We start from the raw sequence: 20,555 nt of genomic DNA on the forward strand, positions 1-20,555 counted from the left end.
TAGTAAATAGGCTGATTGTCAGCTCGCTAGGTGGAAAGCATATGGTGGAAAGTATGGTGGAAAGAATGACTGTGCTCTAGCACTGCAGGCCACCCTGTCAATGTGTCCATCTCCAACATGTTCTGGAGAAGGATGCAAGAGGGTAGATGGTGCCCAGGCTTTACAGAAATGTGTTGCTTATCCCACCTGGGGTTTGCTGTTTTTTACCCAGTCAAAAGCTTCTATAATAATTGCCTCATTTTCCTGGACCACTTTTATTTTCGTAAAATGAAGCGTGCACACTGAGTGTGAGGACATTAAACAAAATTTCTGAGCATGCTCTGCTCAGTGTTGTTTAGTACCTGCTCTGCAATATGCTAAGTATTTTATTCTCAGGTCTTTTGATGTTCTTTTGGTTGACAAATGGGGGAGTGTTTAGTAATTTTAAATAAATATCTATGAAGGTGAAGATTGAGTCTCACCTCTTACATCCCCCATGTTTGTGTGAAACATGCGGCTTGATGCTTAATAGATCACTAGGCGCAGATGTACAGCAACCGTTTCTACTATGTCCAACATAATAACAGCTCTGTGCTCTGAATTCAGAGAAACGTGCAAAGGAGAGAGAAATCAAGAGACAAAACCCAATCCACTCCTAAGAATGCATAATAGAGAGTGTTTTGTGATTGCACTTTGGCCCTAAACACTATTCTTAAGATTTTCTTGAACAACAGTACCACTCAGGTCTTTCAGTATCAGGCCTAGCTGGCAATTTTTAGCTGTATTGTAATTAGTAGAGTATGTTTTATATCAGCTGTGCTAGTTAAAAATCATACAATATCCTACTCTGCAAATGGTATGTGGCATTGTAGTGCTTTGTAATCATACTGAAAAACCTACATTAGACAGTTCTGCAAAAATCTCTCAGACCAGCCCTGCGGTTGCTGCCAGCTCTCCTGACAAAACTGGTGGTGAAGACCAGAAGGCTCAGCCACGCACATGTGGTTTGGTTGTGAAAATGCCTTGCTCCACGCAGAGCAGGGGGATGTGGTGTGGTGGCAGACCCCTGGCCAGACACACATCAGCCGTACTTTCACCATGCCATCAGTGGCGGCAGAGGCTCAGTGCGGACTTTCGGGTTTCAAACATTTTACAGGTTCAAGAACCCTGAAAAGAACTGTCTAATATTCATCTAAATGTACTTTCGTATCCAGCATGAGCTAATCAGTTATTTAAGTCCTGCTGCTCCACTGGAATTTGGATCTGAGTGCTTATCACAAAGCAATTCCCAACTGTGTAATTTTCTACTCCAGTCCCTCGTGTAGTAATACTGTATATAATGTTTTTCTCTTTGTAATAAATATTCTTCATGAAGAAAATTATATATGTTCTGCCAAATGTTGAATGGGAGGGATCCAGCCAAGTTGAAACGATAACTGATAAAGTTTGCTGAATTGTTTTGAAATGTGTATTTGTAAATGCATTGGAAGGATCTCTACTCACATTCTGCACGGGTACATACAGTGTGGGTTAGCAAAATTTGCTTTTGGAGCAAAATTCAGTTGGAATGGAGCCCCGTATGGATTTTGCAAGTCTTCCTTGTACGGAAGGTTTCAGTTATGTCAGATTACTTGGCCTGATGGAAAAAGCAAGTAATTTGATCTCAACATAAATACTAGCAACAGGGTATACATTACAATAGTTTCTGATAGGACTCCCTCTATTCCTTACATTGGTGATAAAGAGTATTGGGAGAATTTGTCAATGCCTGTATAAAAGAAGGCATGCTACTTCTATCACTGAACTGCATAGATTTTTAGGTTTACAAATAACATTTTGCAAAATTATGTATTTTAATACAACAAGTTAATTGATGAAGTATGTAGTATGTTATAGATCTATTACTTATTTATACAGTTGCATTTCCCAGGATGATTTTTAGAGTCTCTTTCCAAGGTAGAACAAAAATATTCTTCCAGTAGCAGTTTTTGGGATGAGTTACAAGGATTGCTGTATTGTTGAGCCTGATTCCTGCCCACATCTGCAGCAGTATCACTGCACCGTGCAGAAATCAGCCTGACATGGCCCTGGATGGATAAGCTATCCCTGAAGAATCAAGGCTGTCCTAAAGCTCTCCCGTGGTGAACGGAGTGGACCTACTGCCCAAGGACTTTCCCGTAAGTCAGGTTTGCAGGAGCTAACTGGGAAGGAGAGAGAGGTATTTTACCCTTCAGCTGCGTGAAGGCACGAGCTGGGTAATTTGCCACATGCAGCCCTGTCGAGGAGCAGCCCTCGCCTGCTCCGTGGGTGCATGCTTCGACACATGGTCTGTGAGTTGGCAATGGAAAAGGCAGCGGCTGGGCCAGCGCTGTCGCTCTGTGCTTGTGGGGAGGGGAGGATGGAGAGGTCATCCTGTGACATTCACTGTGGATATGTTAAGTTTTACAGACTCTACTGGATATTTTTTTGCACTTTGAATAGATAGTGATCCCAAGTAGAACAAACATGATTTTTCTTTTCTATTTCCTATGGCTGTTTCTCACTGTCTCATAGGTGAGGCATCACAGTTTACCATCTCCAGTGCTGCTGCTCCAAAACAAGCCCCTCTCTCTCCTGCAGTGGTGATTCACACAAGATAGGCAATAGATGGAAACAAGTAAACTGATTTTCTGCTGAATGTGACTTTCAAGGCTCTGGGTCAGATTTTCAGTGGTATGAGGCATATAAAGAAGCAGATAAATACCTCACTGGATTTTTTTGTTGTTGCTATTTTAACCGAAGGGGTGTTAGGCACCTAGTTGCAGCAGGATTAGCTCAGGCAAGCTTCCCTCTCTGGTCATAAGACATGTGAATGGAGCTGGCTCAGAGATCAGGCAAGGAGAATATTCATCCCTGGAAGCCATTTCTTACTTGGTTAAAGTCAGACCTTGGACAAACATGTGCTGTAAGAACCAAAATCAACACCTGAATATCTTTTGTAATTACTGCATTAATAGAGTTTTAAATATTTTTTTGGACACTTTTTTGTGCTTGGTTTTCTTTTCCCCTGGAAAACGTTTCCACTGCTACTAATCTGTTTGTGTCAGTTTTTGACCAATTTGTTGCTTTTTGGGGTCTATTTCAAATGTTTTGGCACTGTCAAACAATATATTTTGGAATCCCTTGGAGTACAGCGTTCCCTACTTTAGTATTAAACCATTTTAAAGTTCATTCTCAGCTGAGTGTTGGATCACTTCACTAATACTTAGCAATAAAATAATTGTTCACTTGCATTAGGCCGGAGGTTGCGCTGGCTGCCTGGGCTGAGTGCTTGGGAGAGCGGTATGAGCCACTCCTCGATGGGCTCGTCATGTGATATATAACAAAGTCAAACTTCTCCTTCCACAGCAGCTTTTTATACTTATTTTGGAAATCAGATAAGCGTAAAATTGAAAAATTAAGGATAAGGTTTCAAAAAGAAGGTAATAGTGTTTTAAAAATCAATCCAAATACTGCCCTGAAAAATTGTTATTATTTCTTTTTCTTAAAAGGATCTGCTGAAAAGCAGCTATCAAAATGAAGGAAGTGAGCGGAATATAAATGAAATAATGTGCCCCAAGTGATTAAAAAGGAGTACTGCAAGTAGTTGAAGTGCAAGAAGAAATGTAAAAAACATGTTGAAGCTTTGAAACGTGTTTTTCCAAACGTCTTAAAAAGTGTACTGCTCTGGTGAGTAGATCCAGACAAAGGCTAATGCTGGCTCTGAAATATTTTTAAGGCCACATTTGTATAAAAATTCCACAAATGAAAAATAATGTTCAGGCTGACAAACACCTTATTTCCACAGTGTGATTTAAACATGTTGGAAGGCTATAATTGCGCTAAGTGTAACTTTCAGATTTGTTTCTGTGTGCTCAGAAAGAATAAACAAAAATGTCTTTAAATGGTTAAAAAATGTAGGACACGAAAATGTGCACGTGCATATATATGAATTTGTGAAAAAAAGAAGGAAAAAAGAAGAACCCCAAAATGTCAAGAAGGACAGTAAAAGATTTTTCAAGATATTTTCAAAAATGAATGGATATTGAAGAATGACTTTGAAAGCATTCCAATGGTAAAATAAAATCTAAAGGTTAAAAAGCTCCTGAAGAAGCTGGCATCAAAGTCCCGCAATGTCGGAGTGTTCTGGGAATGTCTGAAAAGTTTCAGGATGTATTTAATCAACACTCAGTGCTACAGTACTGTGGCTGAGTGGGAGTTTTGCCAGCTTTAAAGTCCATGAATAGAAGAGGCAAATTGTTGCCCAAAACAGAGCAAAAGAATTAACCCCCATTTTACTTTCCTGTTAATCCAAATTAAAAAGAAATAATTTAGCAATTGCCAGTAAAGGTTCAAGCTGATGAGAAATAAGTGTGTGCACCCCAGAGAGCAGGACCAGGAGTTTCTTGGAGGTGGCAGCGAGCCTTGGAGCAGTGCCCGTGTTTCCTGAGGGCTGGGGCTGCTGGCGGTGACGTGGGGCTGCTGCAGTCACACCTCACTGGAGCGTGTTAGCCCTTGGCCCCTGGTTTCGGCGTGGGAGACAGACTCTGCTCCTGCCCTGAAGTGCCCTGAGCAAGAGACGAAGCCTTTCCTTTCCTTGGAAGGGTGAAAGAGGGCAGGTGGTGCCCCTTTGCCAACTCTCTGTGGGACTTGCTGTGGTGGAGCTGGAGCTGCCATGCCCCAGGGGACCCTGCCAGTGGCATTGGGGTACTCAAAAAAATTGAGGAAAGACCTGCAAGTTTGTACAGCTGCTGTTGTTGTTGAAAGCTTGTGAAGGCAAAGTCTTAATCACCTCTTTTCATGTCACCCTCCTCTTCGTTCAAAGCTGTTTTTTCAAGCCCGTACCATTTGGTGTTACATGCACCATATCTGAAATACCCAACTGCAGCCTTCACCTCGTATGTCCTCCCCAGCAGGGATTTCTAATGCCGATAGCCCTGGCAGAGGGACTGTAATTGGAAAGCATCAGCCTGGACTTGATTTCTTACAGACCTGTGTGTGCCTGTCCGTTTCAAGATGGAGTTTGACTCCCTCGCCGTTGCTGGAAACATGCAGTGGGTGTCCTTTCGGCGTTTGCTTTGGCAATAAGCACAGTCTCTTAAACTCCACTTCCCATAGATTAGCAGACAATGCCTCTACAGAGATTTATTTTGACAGCTTGGGTTTTAGACAGCTTGTTCTGCATTTTGGCTTTGGCCAGGATGCCACATGACATTAAAGAGCAGCTGAACTGAGTGGACATCTGCTGTCACAAAAGTGACCATTAAATTTACAGGCAGGCATAAACTAGGCTGAATTAAAAAGGCAACAAAATCCCACTCCAGTAGGAAACATAAACATAATGGCTGCAGCTAACACTGTTTGGGGTATTTTTTTTTTCCTTATTTTCCTTTCTTTTCTTCCCTCCCACCGCACCCGAGAAAGTGGGTAAACTCTCTGCCTACTAATTCATCTGACTTTTGATAAGTAATTCACCGCTAGTTTCTCAGGTTGATACAGGATCTTCTGAGTACAGTTGGGGTTTGGGAATATTTAGAGAAATGGCCTCTCAAACAGCAAATAAATATCCGCCTGAAAACAGACGGAGCATTGGCCCATGGTACTGACTGACACCGCTCTTTAAAAGGCCATTTTCTGGTCCGGTAGAAGATAGGCAGGACTGGGAGGAGACCTCACATGAGAGAAAGAAAACAACTGCAATTCTTTTTTTTTTTTCTGTTAATCAACCAACAAATTTATTTAAATTAATGTATTTCTTTCTAATAGAGAAGCTTAGATGAAATTTTACTTGCTGCATCCCAGGACATTGGGCATTATTAGGCACCTGTACTGTGCCCAAAGATGTACATGGGGGAACCACCAAGAGTTTTCACTCTATATAGAAACTTGTTAATAAATGATGCTTTTCATGAAAGACTTTTGAAGACATAGTTGCCGTGTACTTTAAAACCTACCCTGCAGGCCACGGAAGAGGGATGTGAAGGTGGTAAAGGAGGTTTTTGTAAGGTTGGGCTTGGTGAATCTCTCCTGCTGACCCCCCCCCAGTGCTGGAGACAACTGAGCTGCCCCTGAACTAGCAGCCTCGCTGGTGGCATGTGTGCAGCTCATAAAGTGGGCAGTTTTTGGGTGGATTTCCCTTGTGAACCCCATGCACTGATGGGCATCTCCATCACCTCATGAATACTTGGCCAGTATGACTGGACAAGCCAATGACCTGGGTGGACCTCAACCATTTCTCCCATCATGGGAAGGTGCCCCATCACTTCTAATGCTCAACACCACGATCAGGTGGGGGTTCTATAGCTGCTGCATCTGCTGTGCTACAGACCAGCAGCCTTTCTCCTTCACTCACGGCTTACCGACACATTAAAATGTAGGGCAGCTGTTGAAATATCAAGTACTGCACCATGGACAAATAAGGTACATTTCAGTTTAAAAAAATAATAACCTCATACAGTCGTGGTTAGATGCTGGGCATAGAGAGCAACAGCAGCCCAGCAGGCCCACTACTCATGGCCTGCTGCTTGTCCACGGCAGGCCATCAGGAAGTGCTGCAACAGTCCCCAGTGGTTTCCCCACCAGTTCATTTTGCCAATTCCCCTTGAAATCAAAGCAGATGATGATTTAAAAGATGCAGAATCAATCCTAAATCTTCTGTAGGCTTACAATGGCTATGCTATTGCACACGCCCCCGCACCCATGTATAGCTCTAAGCCGTCACACTATAAATATTTTTCTATCCTGGTCCCATAGGTTAGAGGTTAAGTAGGTTGAGGCTAATCTTGATTTGTGACCCAGCTTCACATGTACTGGCGGTAAGGTTAAGCCCTTTTCTAGCGGCATGCTGCCTTCTGTGGGCTGTAATGAAGCCCATATACACTAGATGGCCCCAGGAGAACGCAGCACTGCTTGGAAATCATAACCGAAAACTGCTATATTGGATTTAAAAAAAAATAAATTAAAATCTGGTTATTCCAAATTCCTTCTCATGGAATTATTTAGGCTGAATTTTTCAAGCTGACTGAAAGGCAATCAGCCCATGTCTTCCAGAGTAAGACAGAGAATTTAAAATATTGAAATTGCACTGACATTTTATATTTATACAATAGAGATTAACTCGAAAGGTATTCTTTTCTCAGAGCAGCCCACAGACTGGCTACAGCTATGTTGCTGTTTTCATTACTAGCACATAAGAATGGAGATGGGGCTGGGGGGGTGGGGGGAAGTTGTTTCAGAGGAAAAAAACCACCATACTTACATTTCTGTGAGAGAGTAACTAAGTTTGGGGAGTAGGTTTCTCGCTCAGCATGTGCAATTGTACACCCTGCACAGAGCTGTGGGCACGTTTTGGGCCTGCAAGATGCACTGCCAGATTATGGCTGTGAAATCTGGCCCTTACTGTGGTTTTCCGCCTTGATAAATGTCATTAAAATGCAGGAGATTAAGACCGATCCCCTTGAAATTAAAAAAAAAAAAAAAAAAAAAAAAAAAAAAGAGTAACCAAGCCTGGTTAACTACTTGCAAGGACTTGGGAACAGAAGTACTTTTGGCTCCATCTTCATGTTGCCAACCAAACAAATGTGTCTGTCAAAATCCCTGCAGATACAGAATAAATGCCAAGAGTGGTCCCAGGGGTGATTTTTAGCACTTTGACACAGACTCTGAACCATACTACATGTCTTCTTTAGGGTCGGGTCCCCAGCAGGATTTATTTCTGCGTCAAGGAAGATTACAGCTAATAGGATTTGCTTCTTGGAGGCTGTTGGCATGTTTGGTGCACACCCTGCACAGTGCTTTCTTAAAGGAGAATATGGACCCTATTTGTCATATTTTTCTTCTTCTTCTAGCCTTCCACAAGATAAACCCATCTGTTTCATCTTGTGTCACAGGATGCTCTTGTTCTCAAGACAGCTTTGGAAGGTAAGAATGCTAGTTACACTAGTTGTAGCACCAGCGAAGCAGTTCGGAGATTCCCAATATATATTTGCTGATGTTGCGAGCACCAAAACCAAACAGATGGCTGCATGGTATGCCTCTTCTAAGTCTTGAATAGTAATAGCTTGAGCACAGAATGAGATTTCTCTTATTTCTCTGAGATATGTAGTTGCATATGTAGCAAGTTTTATGACTTAATTGTAGCCTTTTGGGAAAACGGGTGTAAATCCAAACTGAAGGATAGATCTATGGCTTATGCATGCACTATATATAATGCCTTATAATTATTCAAGTGCTTGTAGACACGAATAGGGACCGGGTTCGTTAATTACGAATGTGGTGTGTGACCTGGAGAATTTTCTGGTTTCCTCCTTAGGAGTTTGCTCTGCATGTCTGCACTGCTGAGGCAGATCCCTGCAAACATCCCTCAGGACATGCGGAAAATTAGAATAGAAAATTCTCACCTAACAGAATTGCCTCGCGGGTCTTTTGAGAACGTTAGTGCCTTGGAGTATCTCTGGCTCAATTTTAACAACATCACGGTGATGCACATCAAGAGCCTGGAATATCTGCCGGCACTGAAGGAGCTGCGCTTGCAAGGGAACAAATTAAGTTCGGTGCCATGGACAGCATTTCAAGACACTCCAGCTCTGAAAATCCTGGATCTGAAGCACAACCGGTTGGATGTCCTTCCAGAACATGCACTCCGCTATCTGCCCAACCTGACCTATTTAGATCTATCCTCAAATCAGCTTACTGTCATATCCAGGGATGTCTTCTATAGCTGGCCCGTCTATCAGAGAAGCCAGAGGGCGGAGGGACAGATAGAAGCTATTTCCAACGCCGTCTTGGCCCTTCATGACAACCCCTGGATTTGCGACTGTCGCCTGCGGGGATTTGTCCAGTTTATCAAGTCGGTTGGCCCACCTATTATTCTGATGAATTCCTATTTAACTTGCTCAAGCCCGAAATTCAGGGCAGGGAAGTTTTTTCATGAAGTGGAGCTCAACAGCTGCATGAAGCCCCTGACTTCGGCCCTTGACACCAACCTGACAGTCCCAGTAGGGCTAAATGTCACCCTGACCTGCTTTGTGCAAGCCAGTCCTTCCCCGGCTGTCTGGTGGACCTATGCACTCAAACTTCTAAGGCCGTTTAATGGTAAGCAGAGATTTTTCTTCTTTTTTTTTTTTTTTTATTAAAAAAAATTACATTCTGTTATTCTGCTAATGTAGGTCTTCAGGCCAAAACAGTCACTACAACAGCTCTCAGCCCCTTTAGATCATCACAGTTATTGTGGTGGCAATAATCCAAATAATCTTAATCATCCTATGTGTCTAAGCACGTCTGAATGGCATGAGAAGAGCTGCTTCATGCAGGATATCAGTCAAAGATGAAAGGAGCACGGCCTCATTTTTACACAATTATTTTATGTGTGGCTTTTTAGTAGTAGCTCTTTCATCATGACACATGATATAAGAACCATTAATAATACATCAGCCATACATATATAATAAACACGTACTTATCTAGACATGCATATATATTTACAATATATATTATATGCTATATGTATGTATGTGTATATATATGTGCACACTATATTTGTATGTACATGTGTTTGTAGGAGCGTGCACACGCACACACACACTTGTATGTTTCTACACTAGTCCCATATATTTTTCTTAAGAAATACCCCCACACACCACAGAACCCTGCAGCCCTCTTGTCTCTCGGTGTCCATTCATGTTCTGCAACCATGCCCTCCATAAGCCTTGCTTATTTTTATTCTTTATTGAGAGTCCCATAATATGAGGGCTTTTCCTCTTCCTCCCCATCCAGCTCAGCTCTTACACGCCCTCCATTACATTTATTTTTACTAAGAGCCTTCAATAAAACAAGTTGCTATTTTCATCAGGTAAGCTAATAACGCACACGGGCACCACACAGGTTATGTGTGTTCCTAATAAGCCAGCTAGCCAAATAAGATAGCATTAGCCCTTAATCCTGGACTGATATTTGCTTTAATTGCAGCATTGTAGCAGCACTTGTGCATCTTCCCACAAACACATGCTGAATTAATTACGTACAAGCTTTTCCTGACCACAGCTATGCACCCCTATTTGGGCAGGCAACAGGGTGCTTCGTACTGTTCTTAAAGCTGCAGCTTGTGTCCAGCCCAATGCTCCCTGCCTCCACACGCCTCTTTTTGGCCCCAGCCTCTTGAGACTGAAGTTTTCCATACTCAGTCCTAATGGGGGATGAAGCGTGGGTCCAAATTGCAGCTATGCCTCCTGCATCTCAGTGGCTTGCCCTGACCTGAGCATGCTGGTGGCAGATAGCACATGGGTCGCTTGGCCTCTGCCTGCAGCAGCCTCCCTATGACTGGATGTACTCCCTGTCCTGTGCTTGGGTGTCCCGGTGCTTCTATTGCCTTTTGTCCCAGAGAACCCTTTGCTGATGAGCTCTATGGGATTCGGCACGCTCCTGTGCCCCTCTTCCTCTTTCCCTGGGCAAGGCAGGACCTGCCTGGCCCCCATTCCACACCGAAGTGGTCTTGGGGCTACACCAAAGACTCCTTGCCTGCTTGCCCCCCCCCAACCTGCTCACACAACTCCCCTCTGCCCACAGTGTCCACGGAGCCCATCAGCGAGGAGACCGTCCGCTCAGAGCTGCTGATCCCAGCAGCGCGGCCAGTGGACGCTGGCAACTACACCTGCACGGCCGCCAACTTCTTGGGCAACACCTCGGTGGCCATCACCCTCTGGGTGGGGGCCCCCTGGGCATCCACCCCTGACCCAGGCTGGGCCCCCATTGGGCCTGCTGAGCCGGGTGCCCACGTAGAAGTGCGCATTGCCAAGCAGACGGTCTACGGCATCACCCTAGAGTGGTTTGCGGCGGCGGCAGCGGAGCCAGGTGAGATCTGGTACACACTCCTGGTGGGACGCTATGATGCTGCCCAGAAGGATGCCATCTACATCGGCCCTGGTGTCAACACCTACTCGGTGACTGACCTCTTGCCTGCCACCAAGTACGAGGTCTGCGTGGCCGTGCGCAACCAGGCACCCCGCAAGGGCCAGTGCGTCGTCTTTGTCACGGGCAGTGACGTCAGCCAGCTGGAGCAGCGTGAGAAGCTCATCCACATCATCGTCATCGTCTGCGCCATGGTGCTGGCCGTGCCTGCCGGCATGTACGCCTGCACAGCTGAAGCTCGCCCTGGTTGCCTGGCCCGCTGCCCTGGCGCCTGTCCCCGCCGCCGCCGTGGGGGCCAGGCACAGGCCGCCGGCAGTAAGGAGAGCACACTGGACAGCCTGCCTGCCGGCAGCGAGGACGGGCTCTGCCGACCCGAGGGCGGCCGCGGTGGTCGGCGGCCCCCGGCCCGTGAGGACCCAGGCAAAACCCGGCCACCCCACAGGAACAGCGCTGACCTCTACTAGCCCGGTGCCGGCTGCCTCCCGCAGCGGCACCTTTTGCAGATGACCTTGAACCACGGCACATGCTGGTTGTCTAGAAGGACCATGAGCAAGGAAGCGGTGGGGTGCCTGACCGGGATCCACAGCAGGCTCGGGGAGCCCTGGGAATGGGGGTGCCCCGGGGCAGGCGGCCGCTCACGCACCCCCGGGCTGCCTCCGCAGCGCTGCCACGCAGCAACGCACACAGACACACCACAAGCATTATCCAAAAAAATACCAACCCAAAACCAACAGCAATGCATGTAGCAAAAGGCCAAAGGTCTCCCCAGTGCTCACTTTCACCTAAAAGTCTTTATGTCTTTATTTATTGTACCCAGCCCAGGGCGGGTGGGGAGGCTCCTCTGCAGCTCTGCCCTGTGCCGGCTTTGCCTGCGGGCTGCCCCATGGAGGCAAAACAGGGATCCAGGGCAGGGTTGGGGGCATAACCAGCAACAAAAAGTCAGGAAGGATGGGGTCAACGTAATGGAGCTATTTTTATTCACTTGGAAGAAAACTATATTTTTCTGATTTTTTTTTTTTTTTTTTAGCTGTTGGTTTTGGGAATAGAGTTTTTTGTTTGCTTGGTTTGTTTTGTTTGTCAGTTTTTTCCTTACTCCACTTTAAGGTTTACACAGCCCTAAGAGGTTCACAGCCTCAGTTGTACCGCACAGAGGAAGAGTGTGAGTGCTTACTGACCACCAGTGTAATATAGCCATAATGTAGCCATAGCACAGGGTTTTGGGGGTTTTGAGTTGTTTTGTTTTTTGATTTTTCTTTTTATACTAGGGAGAAGGGGAGGGCCTTTTACTTGTGTCCAAAAATATGTACTGTAGGACCTTATTAGTTCACGCTTACACACACACCTAACACATTGCTACACAACTGTTGTGTCAATATATTCTTTTCAAAATTAAGAGCAAGAGCTGGTGAAAAATGAAGTTTGTCTTTTGCAGGCAAACACTCAACTGCTGTTCCCCTTCCACCCTCCCCACCATGCCTCTCCATTTTCCCAGGATGGCGCTGTGGCTGTAGGGTGATGTGGGGGGTGATGGGGATGCTTGGCCTGAACCGGGGTGGTGGGACAAGTGGCTGGGGGGTGGTGGACCTGGGATATGGGAGCCAAAGGTACGAGCCAGGCACCTTCCTCAAATGCAGACGGGCCACCTGCCCATCTTACTGCTTTGAAACCAAGGCTTGCCTCCTTTCTAGAGGCAAAAAGCCCCAAATATGCAGGTAAAAGCAACCAGCCCCTGCTTGCGGAGCAGCTCACGCAGCATTTGTCAGGGGTCTGAGGACACGTGACATTTTTTTTCTTTTTTGGCCTCGTGCTTCCTGGCACAACCAAAGCACGTGACCAATAGACCCCCAGCCCTTGTCGTATGTGTTGTTATAGACCACCTCAAAAAGAAAACTAGAGTAGAAACCTCAGCTGTAGGCAGAGCTAAATCCTAATGTGAGCTTCACTAGGTGGCAGTTTGGTTTTCTAGTTGTATTTCGGTTTTTGCTGTGTTTTCTGTGCTGTGTCTCCTCAGGCCCTACTTTTCCTCCTCCTGCTGTAACTCGCTGCACAGTTTGAACAGAGACCTGTGTTGTCAACCCTGACTCTCCCTCTAATACTTCAAGGGACTTCCTCATCTTGTCAGTCTTCTAGTGTCAAAGTAATAAACACGATGGATTTTCAGAACACGCAGATGTCCTAGGCTTCATTTCTATTCTTTTACAGTTACAGATTGCAAAGAAACCTGAATGCCACAGAGCGCCAGGGCACTGGAGGGACAGGGCAGGCCAGGCAGCTGCAGCGTGTGTGACGGGAGGTCTGGAGCGGTGAGGATGGGGCAGAAGCAGCCGGGAGACAACCCTGTCCTGGAGAAGCCCCTGGGGAGATGGTGCATATGGAGAAAGGCAGGAACTCATGCTGGTTGAGGACCAGCACTGGGCTGTGTGCCAGGGAAAGGGAAAAACAAACCAGTAACGACTGGCCTTCTCCCACCCCAGCCATCATGGGGGAACGGTGGCGAACTGCAGAGACTGTAGAGAGAGCTGGTGAATTACAGTGAGGAAACAGCCAGGGAAAGGCAAAACATCCCATCACCACTTGTAGAAAGCCCGTGCGGTCACGTAACAAGCAATGAAAAGGCATCGTTGCCAGCAGCACTCCACACACAGAAGCACCTTTTGCAGTTTTTTTTTTATTTATATAAAAAAAAAGCCACCCTGAATTTGAAATACAGAGTAACTGGAAAAAAGTGTCACAACATAGTAATAAAACATCTTTTATTCCCTCTTAAATATAATCTCTAAGACTATAAGCCTATAATTCCTGTTAAATCTCACTTAATTGAAAGGTCTTTATAGGCTTTCCTCATTGGAGAATGAAAATTGAATACTGGCTTCAACACAACATCGGGAAAACAGTAGTAACGGGGAATAAATCACAAACTTGGTACCTCGGGAAAGGTTGCAGAACCTGTTGGAGACAAAACCTGCTTGCACAGGGCACCAGGAGCGGGGCCGGAGGCTGCACATCCCCTCCCTCCCACTAGAGGACTTGCGGCTGGAGGACAAGGATGAGGTGACGGCACACAACACGAGAGCCTGGGCCTCACCACGCAGCCCCGGGAGGATGGATGAGCAAGAAAACGGTGTGGGAAAGGAGAGACATGTCAGGAGAGGCTCTGGGAACAGCGCTGCTGCCACCACCCCCAGCCTGGACCCTGCTGCAGCTCTCGGCTACGGCTCCTGGCTCAGCTGCGGGTGACACGAGCCGTGGTCACCCTCTGGCTTCTAGCTGGATTGAAGTTAAAAAAGACAAGATTTTTTTCCCATAAATGGGCAACTTCTCATTCAAACAGCTATTCCCCCCTCTAAGCTGATGGAGTCCTGCTGCAAACAAAGGGAATCAGAATGGGGTGAGGAAAGAAGAGCCCCTGAGGGCCAGGTCTGCTGCTCCAGCTGAAATGACAGCTGGAGAAGAGTCTCACAACCCCCTTGAACTAACAGTGTCCCGGCCTGTAGGGTTTGCTCCCCATCTTGATGTTCGTGGTGCCAATCCAGCACAGCACAGCTGCCTTGCAGGGCCAGGGCTCAGGCGCTGCTCCCCAGCCAGCCCGGCACACACTGCCTTCGTCCCAAGGGATGGGAAACAGCCAGGCCCAGCTGAAAAACATCTCCTCAGAAACAAACGTGAGGGAGAAACTGTGGGGTAGATCCAGTGAAAAATGTGCTCTGCCTTTGGTGCCTTTCTACTGTCACGTAACAGGAAAAAAAGTGTCAGCTGCCCCCCAACCCTACACCCCCATTAACTGTTGCATAATTCACTCAAAAATACTGACAGGACAAGCCAGAATATTTTATGGAAACCTCCTTTTGCACTCAGCAGTCCTTGGAGCAAGCCAGGAGAGGTGGTGAAATACATTCCCTGACACCTCCTGCTAGCAGTGTACAAAACCAAATGATCTTTCCAGACACCTTCCTGACCGACACATGCGACTTCCCAGCACTTGTCTTTATTTTTCACTTATCGTTTTTCTCTCAGTTTTACCTTGTCTCCCCTGCTGCTTTAATCATGGCCTTCTCCTGCTGGCCTCCCCCTCATTAGGGGACGCGGTGTCAGAGGGAGGCAGTATTGAGCGAGCGCTGCTATTGAACTTCTGTGCTTGAGCCTTGCCCCAGCTAGTCTAGGGAAGGTGGAGGTGGCCCTCCTGTCCCCTGATGAGCAGGCAAGTCCAGGGCAGAGAAGCGAAGTGCAGCATCATCTCAATGTACTCTGGCAAAACCCACCACAAGCTGCAGGAAAATTAAGAACTTCTCCAAGCCTGCCTGCTTACCTTTTGGGAACGGAGCTACTCAGGCCACGAGCACATCACTCCACCAGCTGTTGCAAAGCGTGTCACGCCCTGAAGACGACAGATACCACCTAGGGCAGCAGGTACCACCTCGGAGAGCAAGGTATCAGCTACACGCTACCCCCTTGCAGCGTGCAGTGTCACTGCTGTAGGAGACCTGCACATCAACTCAGTGCTGGTGCCACAGCCAGGCCAACGTCTTCAAAAGCGGGTCTAGGATTTGACGCAATGGGTTTTTGGACACCTCAAACCCACCTGCCAGACTGGGTCAGAAGTGGCATCCTCCAGTGCCTTGGCTGCAGAGTGCCTTGTTTGAAAACCAGGACTGTGGGTAGGGACCTCCGAAATGGGGGCAATCTGAATCCCCATTCGCTTGGGGAGACTGTGGCTGGCGCGAGGGTACTCAGCACCCTGTCAGATGGCTGCAGGGAGAGACCAGCCTGGGGACGTGAGCCAAAGGAACTGCAGTCGAAACTGGACACGGACTGCAGCGTTTGCTATGGGTGGGGTGACTCCGTAGCACGTAACACTTGCAGAAGGTGAGGGGTGGCTATCAGAGCGAGAAGCTGCTCTCAGCTCGCAGGGTGCTGACAGACACGGGGAAGACCACAGCACATAAATATATCCACGCACAGCCACAGTCCGCAGTCTCTGGGCACTGCCAAGAGTGCCTAGATGTGGGGCTCACCGATAGCTGCGTTCCTCTTCTCAAACTTCAGTTTAAGCTCTGACACGAGGGCATTGTGGGCGCTGCCATGACCTCTCTTCTTCAGCTGCTTGTTTATAAACTTGGGAGTGAGGGAGCCGGACACGGTTGGCACCCGCCACCCCGGGGCGTCCCCCCTGGGAGCCAGGGCGGGGGGCGGTGGGGGCACAGGGGCCGTCGGTGGCATGGGGGCAACATGGATGTTGTTGTTGCTGTTCTCGTTGTGTAGGCTCTTGGAGTCGTCCTCAACGACAAACTTCTCCGCAGCATTGCTGGGCCTCTTGAACTTCAGCCACTCCATCCTGACTGCCCGGGGCTGCGGGGTCTGTCTCTTTTTTATGATCCTTCTCACCGGCGTGATTTTGTTGGACCGCTTATTGCGCCAGAACATGGCAGTAGAGATCATGATAGTTATCAGCACCATTATGCCCATGACACCAGCTAGCACTCCTAAGGCTTTCATGGGGTTATCTTTAGTTTGCATCAAAAAGGCGGCCATAGGCCCTTTGTGAAGAGTCTGTAAAAGAGTACAAAGAAAACACATGACTTACTCTATGGGACAGACAGTGACCCAGGAATTTCATTTGTCCAAAATATGTAACAAGCAGGGCTGACTAATGGAAGTTGTTTCTAAAAAAAATGAGAGTCAAAGAGCCAGTCCAGGTCTGGAGAATTTGGGTGGAGCGGGAGACTGGGCAAGCATGACAACATCGTGAGATGGACGACTGCCGAACACAAAAGCTTACAGGAGTATTACCGCCAAATTAGGACGGATTCCTGTGTGTCACGATAGCCTTTGTTTAATTTGCAAGAACTGAGCAAGAAAATAATTGTCTCCAGGCTCTGCAGCTGTATTGTTGTACTACATTTCAGAGTTATTCAGAAATGTACTACATTTCAGAGTTCCTAGGAATAATAGTGTTGAACCCAAACAGAAGTTTATGAGTAGAACATCATCTTTCAAAACCAGTTGCAGGTGATATGGTGAGGCAGTTTACAGGACTATTACTGAGCATGGCATTCAAAGGATTATGAGAAAACTTCACTTCATAAAATTACACTGTACGAATGAGCAGTTAGCAGGTACGTTCTGTTTTCAAGTACTCTTTTACAGACATGACAAAACTCTTTGAGGTAGGGGACATGAGTAGAGGTAAAGAGCTTTGTTTTAGAAACGAAAGAAATCAGCAATAATGTAAGCTACATATGGCATATTAAGGACAAATGAATGGCCAGTTCACTTTGCAGCTTAGCACACTGTGCGTCTCGGAGGTCCCCGTATTATTTTGCGGATTTTGCCCTGCGGGTGGAGCTTGGATCTTTTCACACTTTTCCAGTACATGATGGTGGAGATCACCATTGTTACAGAAATGGTAGAAAGGACGCCACTCATGCAAATTCCAAATATTGTCCATGGACGCTTCTTGAGGCCTAAAATATAGGATTTTACCCTGGACTTGATCTGGAAATATCAAAAATAAGAGAAATGGTCAACCCTCACATAGTTATATTTGAAAGAGGCCAGTATTTATTATAAATACAACTAGGGAACTAGGGTGAAATGTGTACAGGATGGAGAGCATGTAAAATAAAGGGAGCTAAGTGTTGAACTAGGCACAGGAGAAGAGACAGTTGCAATGACCTGGAACTGAATCCAGAAACACTAAAAGAAGTTGGGAGACATGTATAAACACCTGGTTGGTCAGGGAATAAAGGGTATCAGCGCAGCACAGCTTGTTCATGGCACGGTAGTCCACCCTTGGACTACATTTCCAGGAGAAGTTCATCATGAATACAAGCTCCTGCAAGGGTATCTGGACAGCAAGTAGTGTTGTGCAAGGCCAGGAGATCCTTCAGAAATGGCATGGTCACGAGCAGGTTTGTTTACCAAGAGCTGGTCATAAAGCTACGCATGGCTGTGGAGAGACAGGGCTACCCACCGTGCCCCGCTCCTCTGGCCTCAGCTCCAGGAGGGAATCACCACCCAAACTTTGCGTGTCTAGTAACAGGTTATCTGCATTTTAGTCAGAGGTCTGACTGCATTTTATCTGCATTTCATACCAGCTTTTAGTCAATGGTGAGAAAAGGACACCTCCAAAGTAGTAGTCACCGCATGCTAAAATAGGTATCAAAGAGAGTGCGTATAAGGAGAGCCTTGTGACTAGCTTGGACTTGAACCTTTGAATTTTAGACATTTAAAGTGAGATCAGATGGATTTCCTTCCAAACTAGGATGCTCATCTCTTTACCCTCTCCAGTCTGTGGCGGGACATGACTAAGAGTATTCCCAAAGGATGCTTCAGAGTGCCTCGTCATGTATTACACAAAAACACTATTTTTAAATCACATCCCTAAAGTTAGGGAACATAAATTTATTAATACACACCCCACTGTCTTCACTTCTGCATTTTCACAACCTACCTCAAACACGTTATCCAAGACCTCTCTTCCCTGTCCTGAATGTTTCCTATTGCCAAAGAGAAATGGGCGAAGAAATGGTATTGAAACTCATGGACTACATTACCTTACAGGTAATGACCAATTTTCATAATTTTGCTGTACAAAGACTTTTCCCATTATTTAACTAGGAATGGACTTAAGTTAGAAACCAAAAGCAGAGCAGCCCACGACTCTGGTGGAGCTTGGATTCACATCAGCTTTGCTGTTCTACATTACATGGATTTTGCGTACTTAAATCCCATCAGATAACAGAAATTCTACCCCGCCTTACTTCACTTCATGTGAAAGTCTGATGAATTGTCAGATAAATCCTGCTAAGTAGTACATGTCCTGAAATGAGTCCACTTATTATGAGTGTTGTCAAGATCTATTTTGTAGTGAGGTACTGATGGCTCAACACAAGAAGAAAGATGACATATACGTAAGAAGATGCTGTATCTTGGCAATAATTATTTGACTAACTATTTGAAAACCTTGAATAAATGGGATTAGACAGACGTACATGTCTGTGTTGCCAGAATACAAGTTTCAGGGGTAAGAACTGATGGAAATCATATGGGGAGTTTCAGAACTCAGCTTTGTTCAACTCCCCCTTGTCTCACCAAGTTTGGCACCTGTTCAGAGCTTCCAGTTATGAGGAGGTAATTAATACCAAGACTAAACCTATTAATAGCTAGCTGGCTCAGCCTATATTGTAGTTACCGGGGCTGTACTATACAAAGCTTTGCCTAGAATCAGCCTTGGCTAACAACTCTTCTGCAATATCCGCATAAAAACATAAGGCATTTTGCAAGCATACAGTAGGAGAATTTCTGTTTGTCATGGCCATGACTCTCATAGGATGAATACAAGAATAACTCACAAAACAAGCCTGGAACAGCACCATCCTAGCCAGCCTGCAGAGCAGCTTATGTAAGTGCATTTGTCACCAAAAAAGCTTTGCAATCTTGCCTGTGTCACCACTGTGGCCCAGTCGGTGAACGCACAGACCAGGTCTGAGAGAGGTCCGAGCACCCTCTGACAGTGAAAGCCTGGGAGCACTTGGACACCTTCGTGTAAGCGCTTTTGAGCACTACCCTGTGCATTGAAAACACCTCAAGTCATTGTATCGATTACCAACAGTGCCTCAGAACTGGGTCAACAAATAGTGCCCCCCTGTAATTTATTTAGCGGTTGTTTTTTTCCTAAGAGACACTCTGCGTTTCGAAGAGTACTGATTTTTCTTGTCTACATAAAACAAAAGCAGGTATGCAATGAAATGAAAGCTGCTATGGGAAGCACTGTCATATTTCTGTGGGCCAAAACCTGGAAGAAACACTCTCTTTCTTAATAGCCATCAAAAGAGTTAAAATACCACTGCTCAAAAGAGATGATGCTCTGCTGTTTTTTTTGCTGTGACTTCACAGTTCTAATGAGCACTGGCCCAGAGAAGGGTTGAGGACAATTAGAGGGTTACAGAACTGTGGCAGAAGTTTGGAAGTAGCTAAGCTGTTTGTATTACCGTCGAGAAAGAAGTCCAATCCTACGACAAGAATACAATTAAAAAGATAAAAGCAACTATTTGGATTAAAAGATGCCATCACCTATTTTTTGTTTAACAGGCAGGTATGGTCCCCTGCAGGGAAGCTCCTCAGCCCAAGTCCCGCAGGGTGCTGAAGTGTCCAGCAGTCACTGGGACTCACCAGCTTTAGAGAGACATTGACACATGCCACTGAAGGTGGTTTCACAAGACCCAGCGCTGTGCAGTTTAAGTGTAGATAGATGTTTTCAGGCTGCACACCTGAAGGGCAGGCTGCGGAAAACACCCCTCTGCAGCATGCAGGGCTTGCTCTTGCCATCCTTCCTCCATAGTGGCTTCCTACCCAAAAATCTGAGTTTACCAAAGAGAATGTCCACTAGCCTTTGCTACTGAAATGGTGACTTATTTCCTTTGGTAGGTTGTAATGTGCAGACATCCACACCTCCTGGCAGCTTCTCAAGAGCCTTTCATAATGCATGGGTTGCAGTGAGCAGAACAAGCGGGCGAGGTATCCAGAAGTTGGACCCAACAGGAACATGTGGTTGAGCTCTTCAACCACGAGACCAGCTAAGGCTCACCAGCTATATTTAGAAGCCTAAGTAAGAAGGCAAAGCTGTTAAGAGCCCAAGCTATTGCAGATTACAG

At 46.2% G+C, this 20,555-nt stretch overlaps 2 protein-coding genes across 15 annotated transcripts in view; one reads left to right on the forward strand and one right to left on the reverse strand.

Moving 5' to 3' along the window:
- The first annotated feature begins 7,114 nt into the window (after positions 1–7,114).
- LRIT2 (leucine rich repeat, Ig-like and transmembrane domains 2) lies at positions 7,115–11,366 on the forward strand. The gene is made up of 3 exons (XM_074592181.1): positions 7,115–7,917; positions 8,309–9,090; positions 10,561–11,366. The coding sequence occupies exons 1-3, from the start codon at positions 7,673–7,675 to the stop codon at positions 11,364–11,366; spliced, it is 1,833 nt and encodes a 610-aa protein (XP_074448282.1). The 5' UTR covers positions 7,115–7,672.
- Positions 11,367–13,575: 2,209 nt separating this feature from the next.
- CDHR1 (cadherin related family member 1) overlaps positions 13,576–20,555 on the reverse strand; it is an 83,008-nt gene continuing 76,028 nt past the window's right edge. For 13 of the 14 annotated variants that reach the window (XM_074592234.1, XM_074592235.1, XM_074592233.1 and 10 more), the window contains one exon: positions 13,576–16,449. In XM_074592234.1, the coding sequence (XP_074448335.1) occupies positions 15,898–16,449 (552 nt within the window). In that variant the 3' untranslated portion in view covers positions 13,576–15,897. The other variant, XM_074592239.1, reaches the window with a different exon arrangement.

This window comes from Larus michahellis, chromosome 6 (genome assembly GCF_964199755.1).
Source record: "Larus michahellis chromosome 6, bLarMic1.1, whole genome shotgun sequence".
In the NCBI taxonomy this organism is placed as follows: Eukaryota; Metazoa; Chordata; class Aves; order Charadriiformes; family Laridae; genus Larus; species Larus michahellis.

Bases quoted from the DNA above. Each gene is read 5' to 3' on its own strand.
- LRIT2 (XM_074592181.1), top strand. From the start codon at position 7,673: ATGTCTTCTTTAGGGTCGGGTCCCCAGCAGGATTTATTTCTGCGTCAA. The intron at 7,918-8,308 runs GTAAGAATGCTA...TTTCCTCCTTAG, and splicing joins TCTCAAGACAGCTTTGGAAG to GAGTTTGCTCTGCATGTCTG. The intron at 9,091-10,560 runs GTAAGCAGAGAT...CTCTGCCCACAG, and splicing joins ACTTCTAAGGCCGTTTAATG to TGTCCACGGAGCCCATCAGC.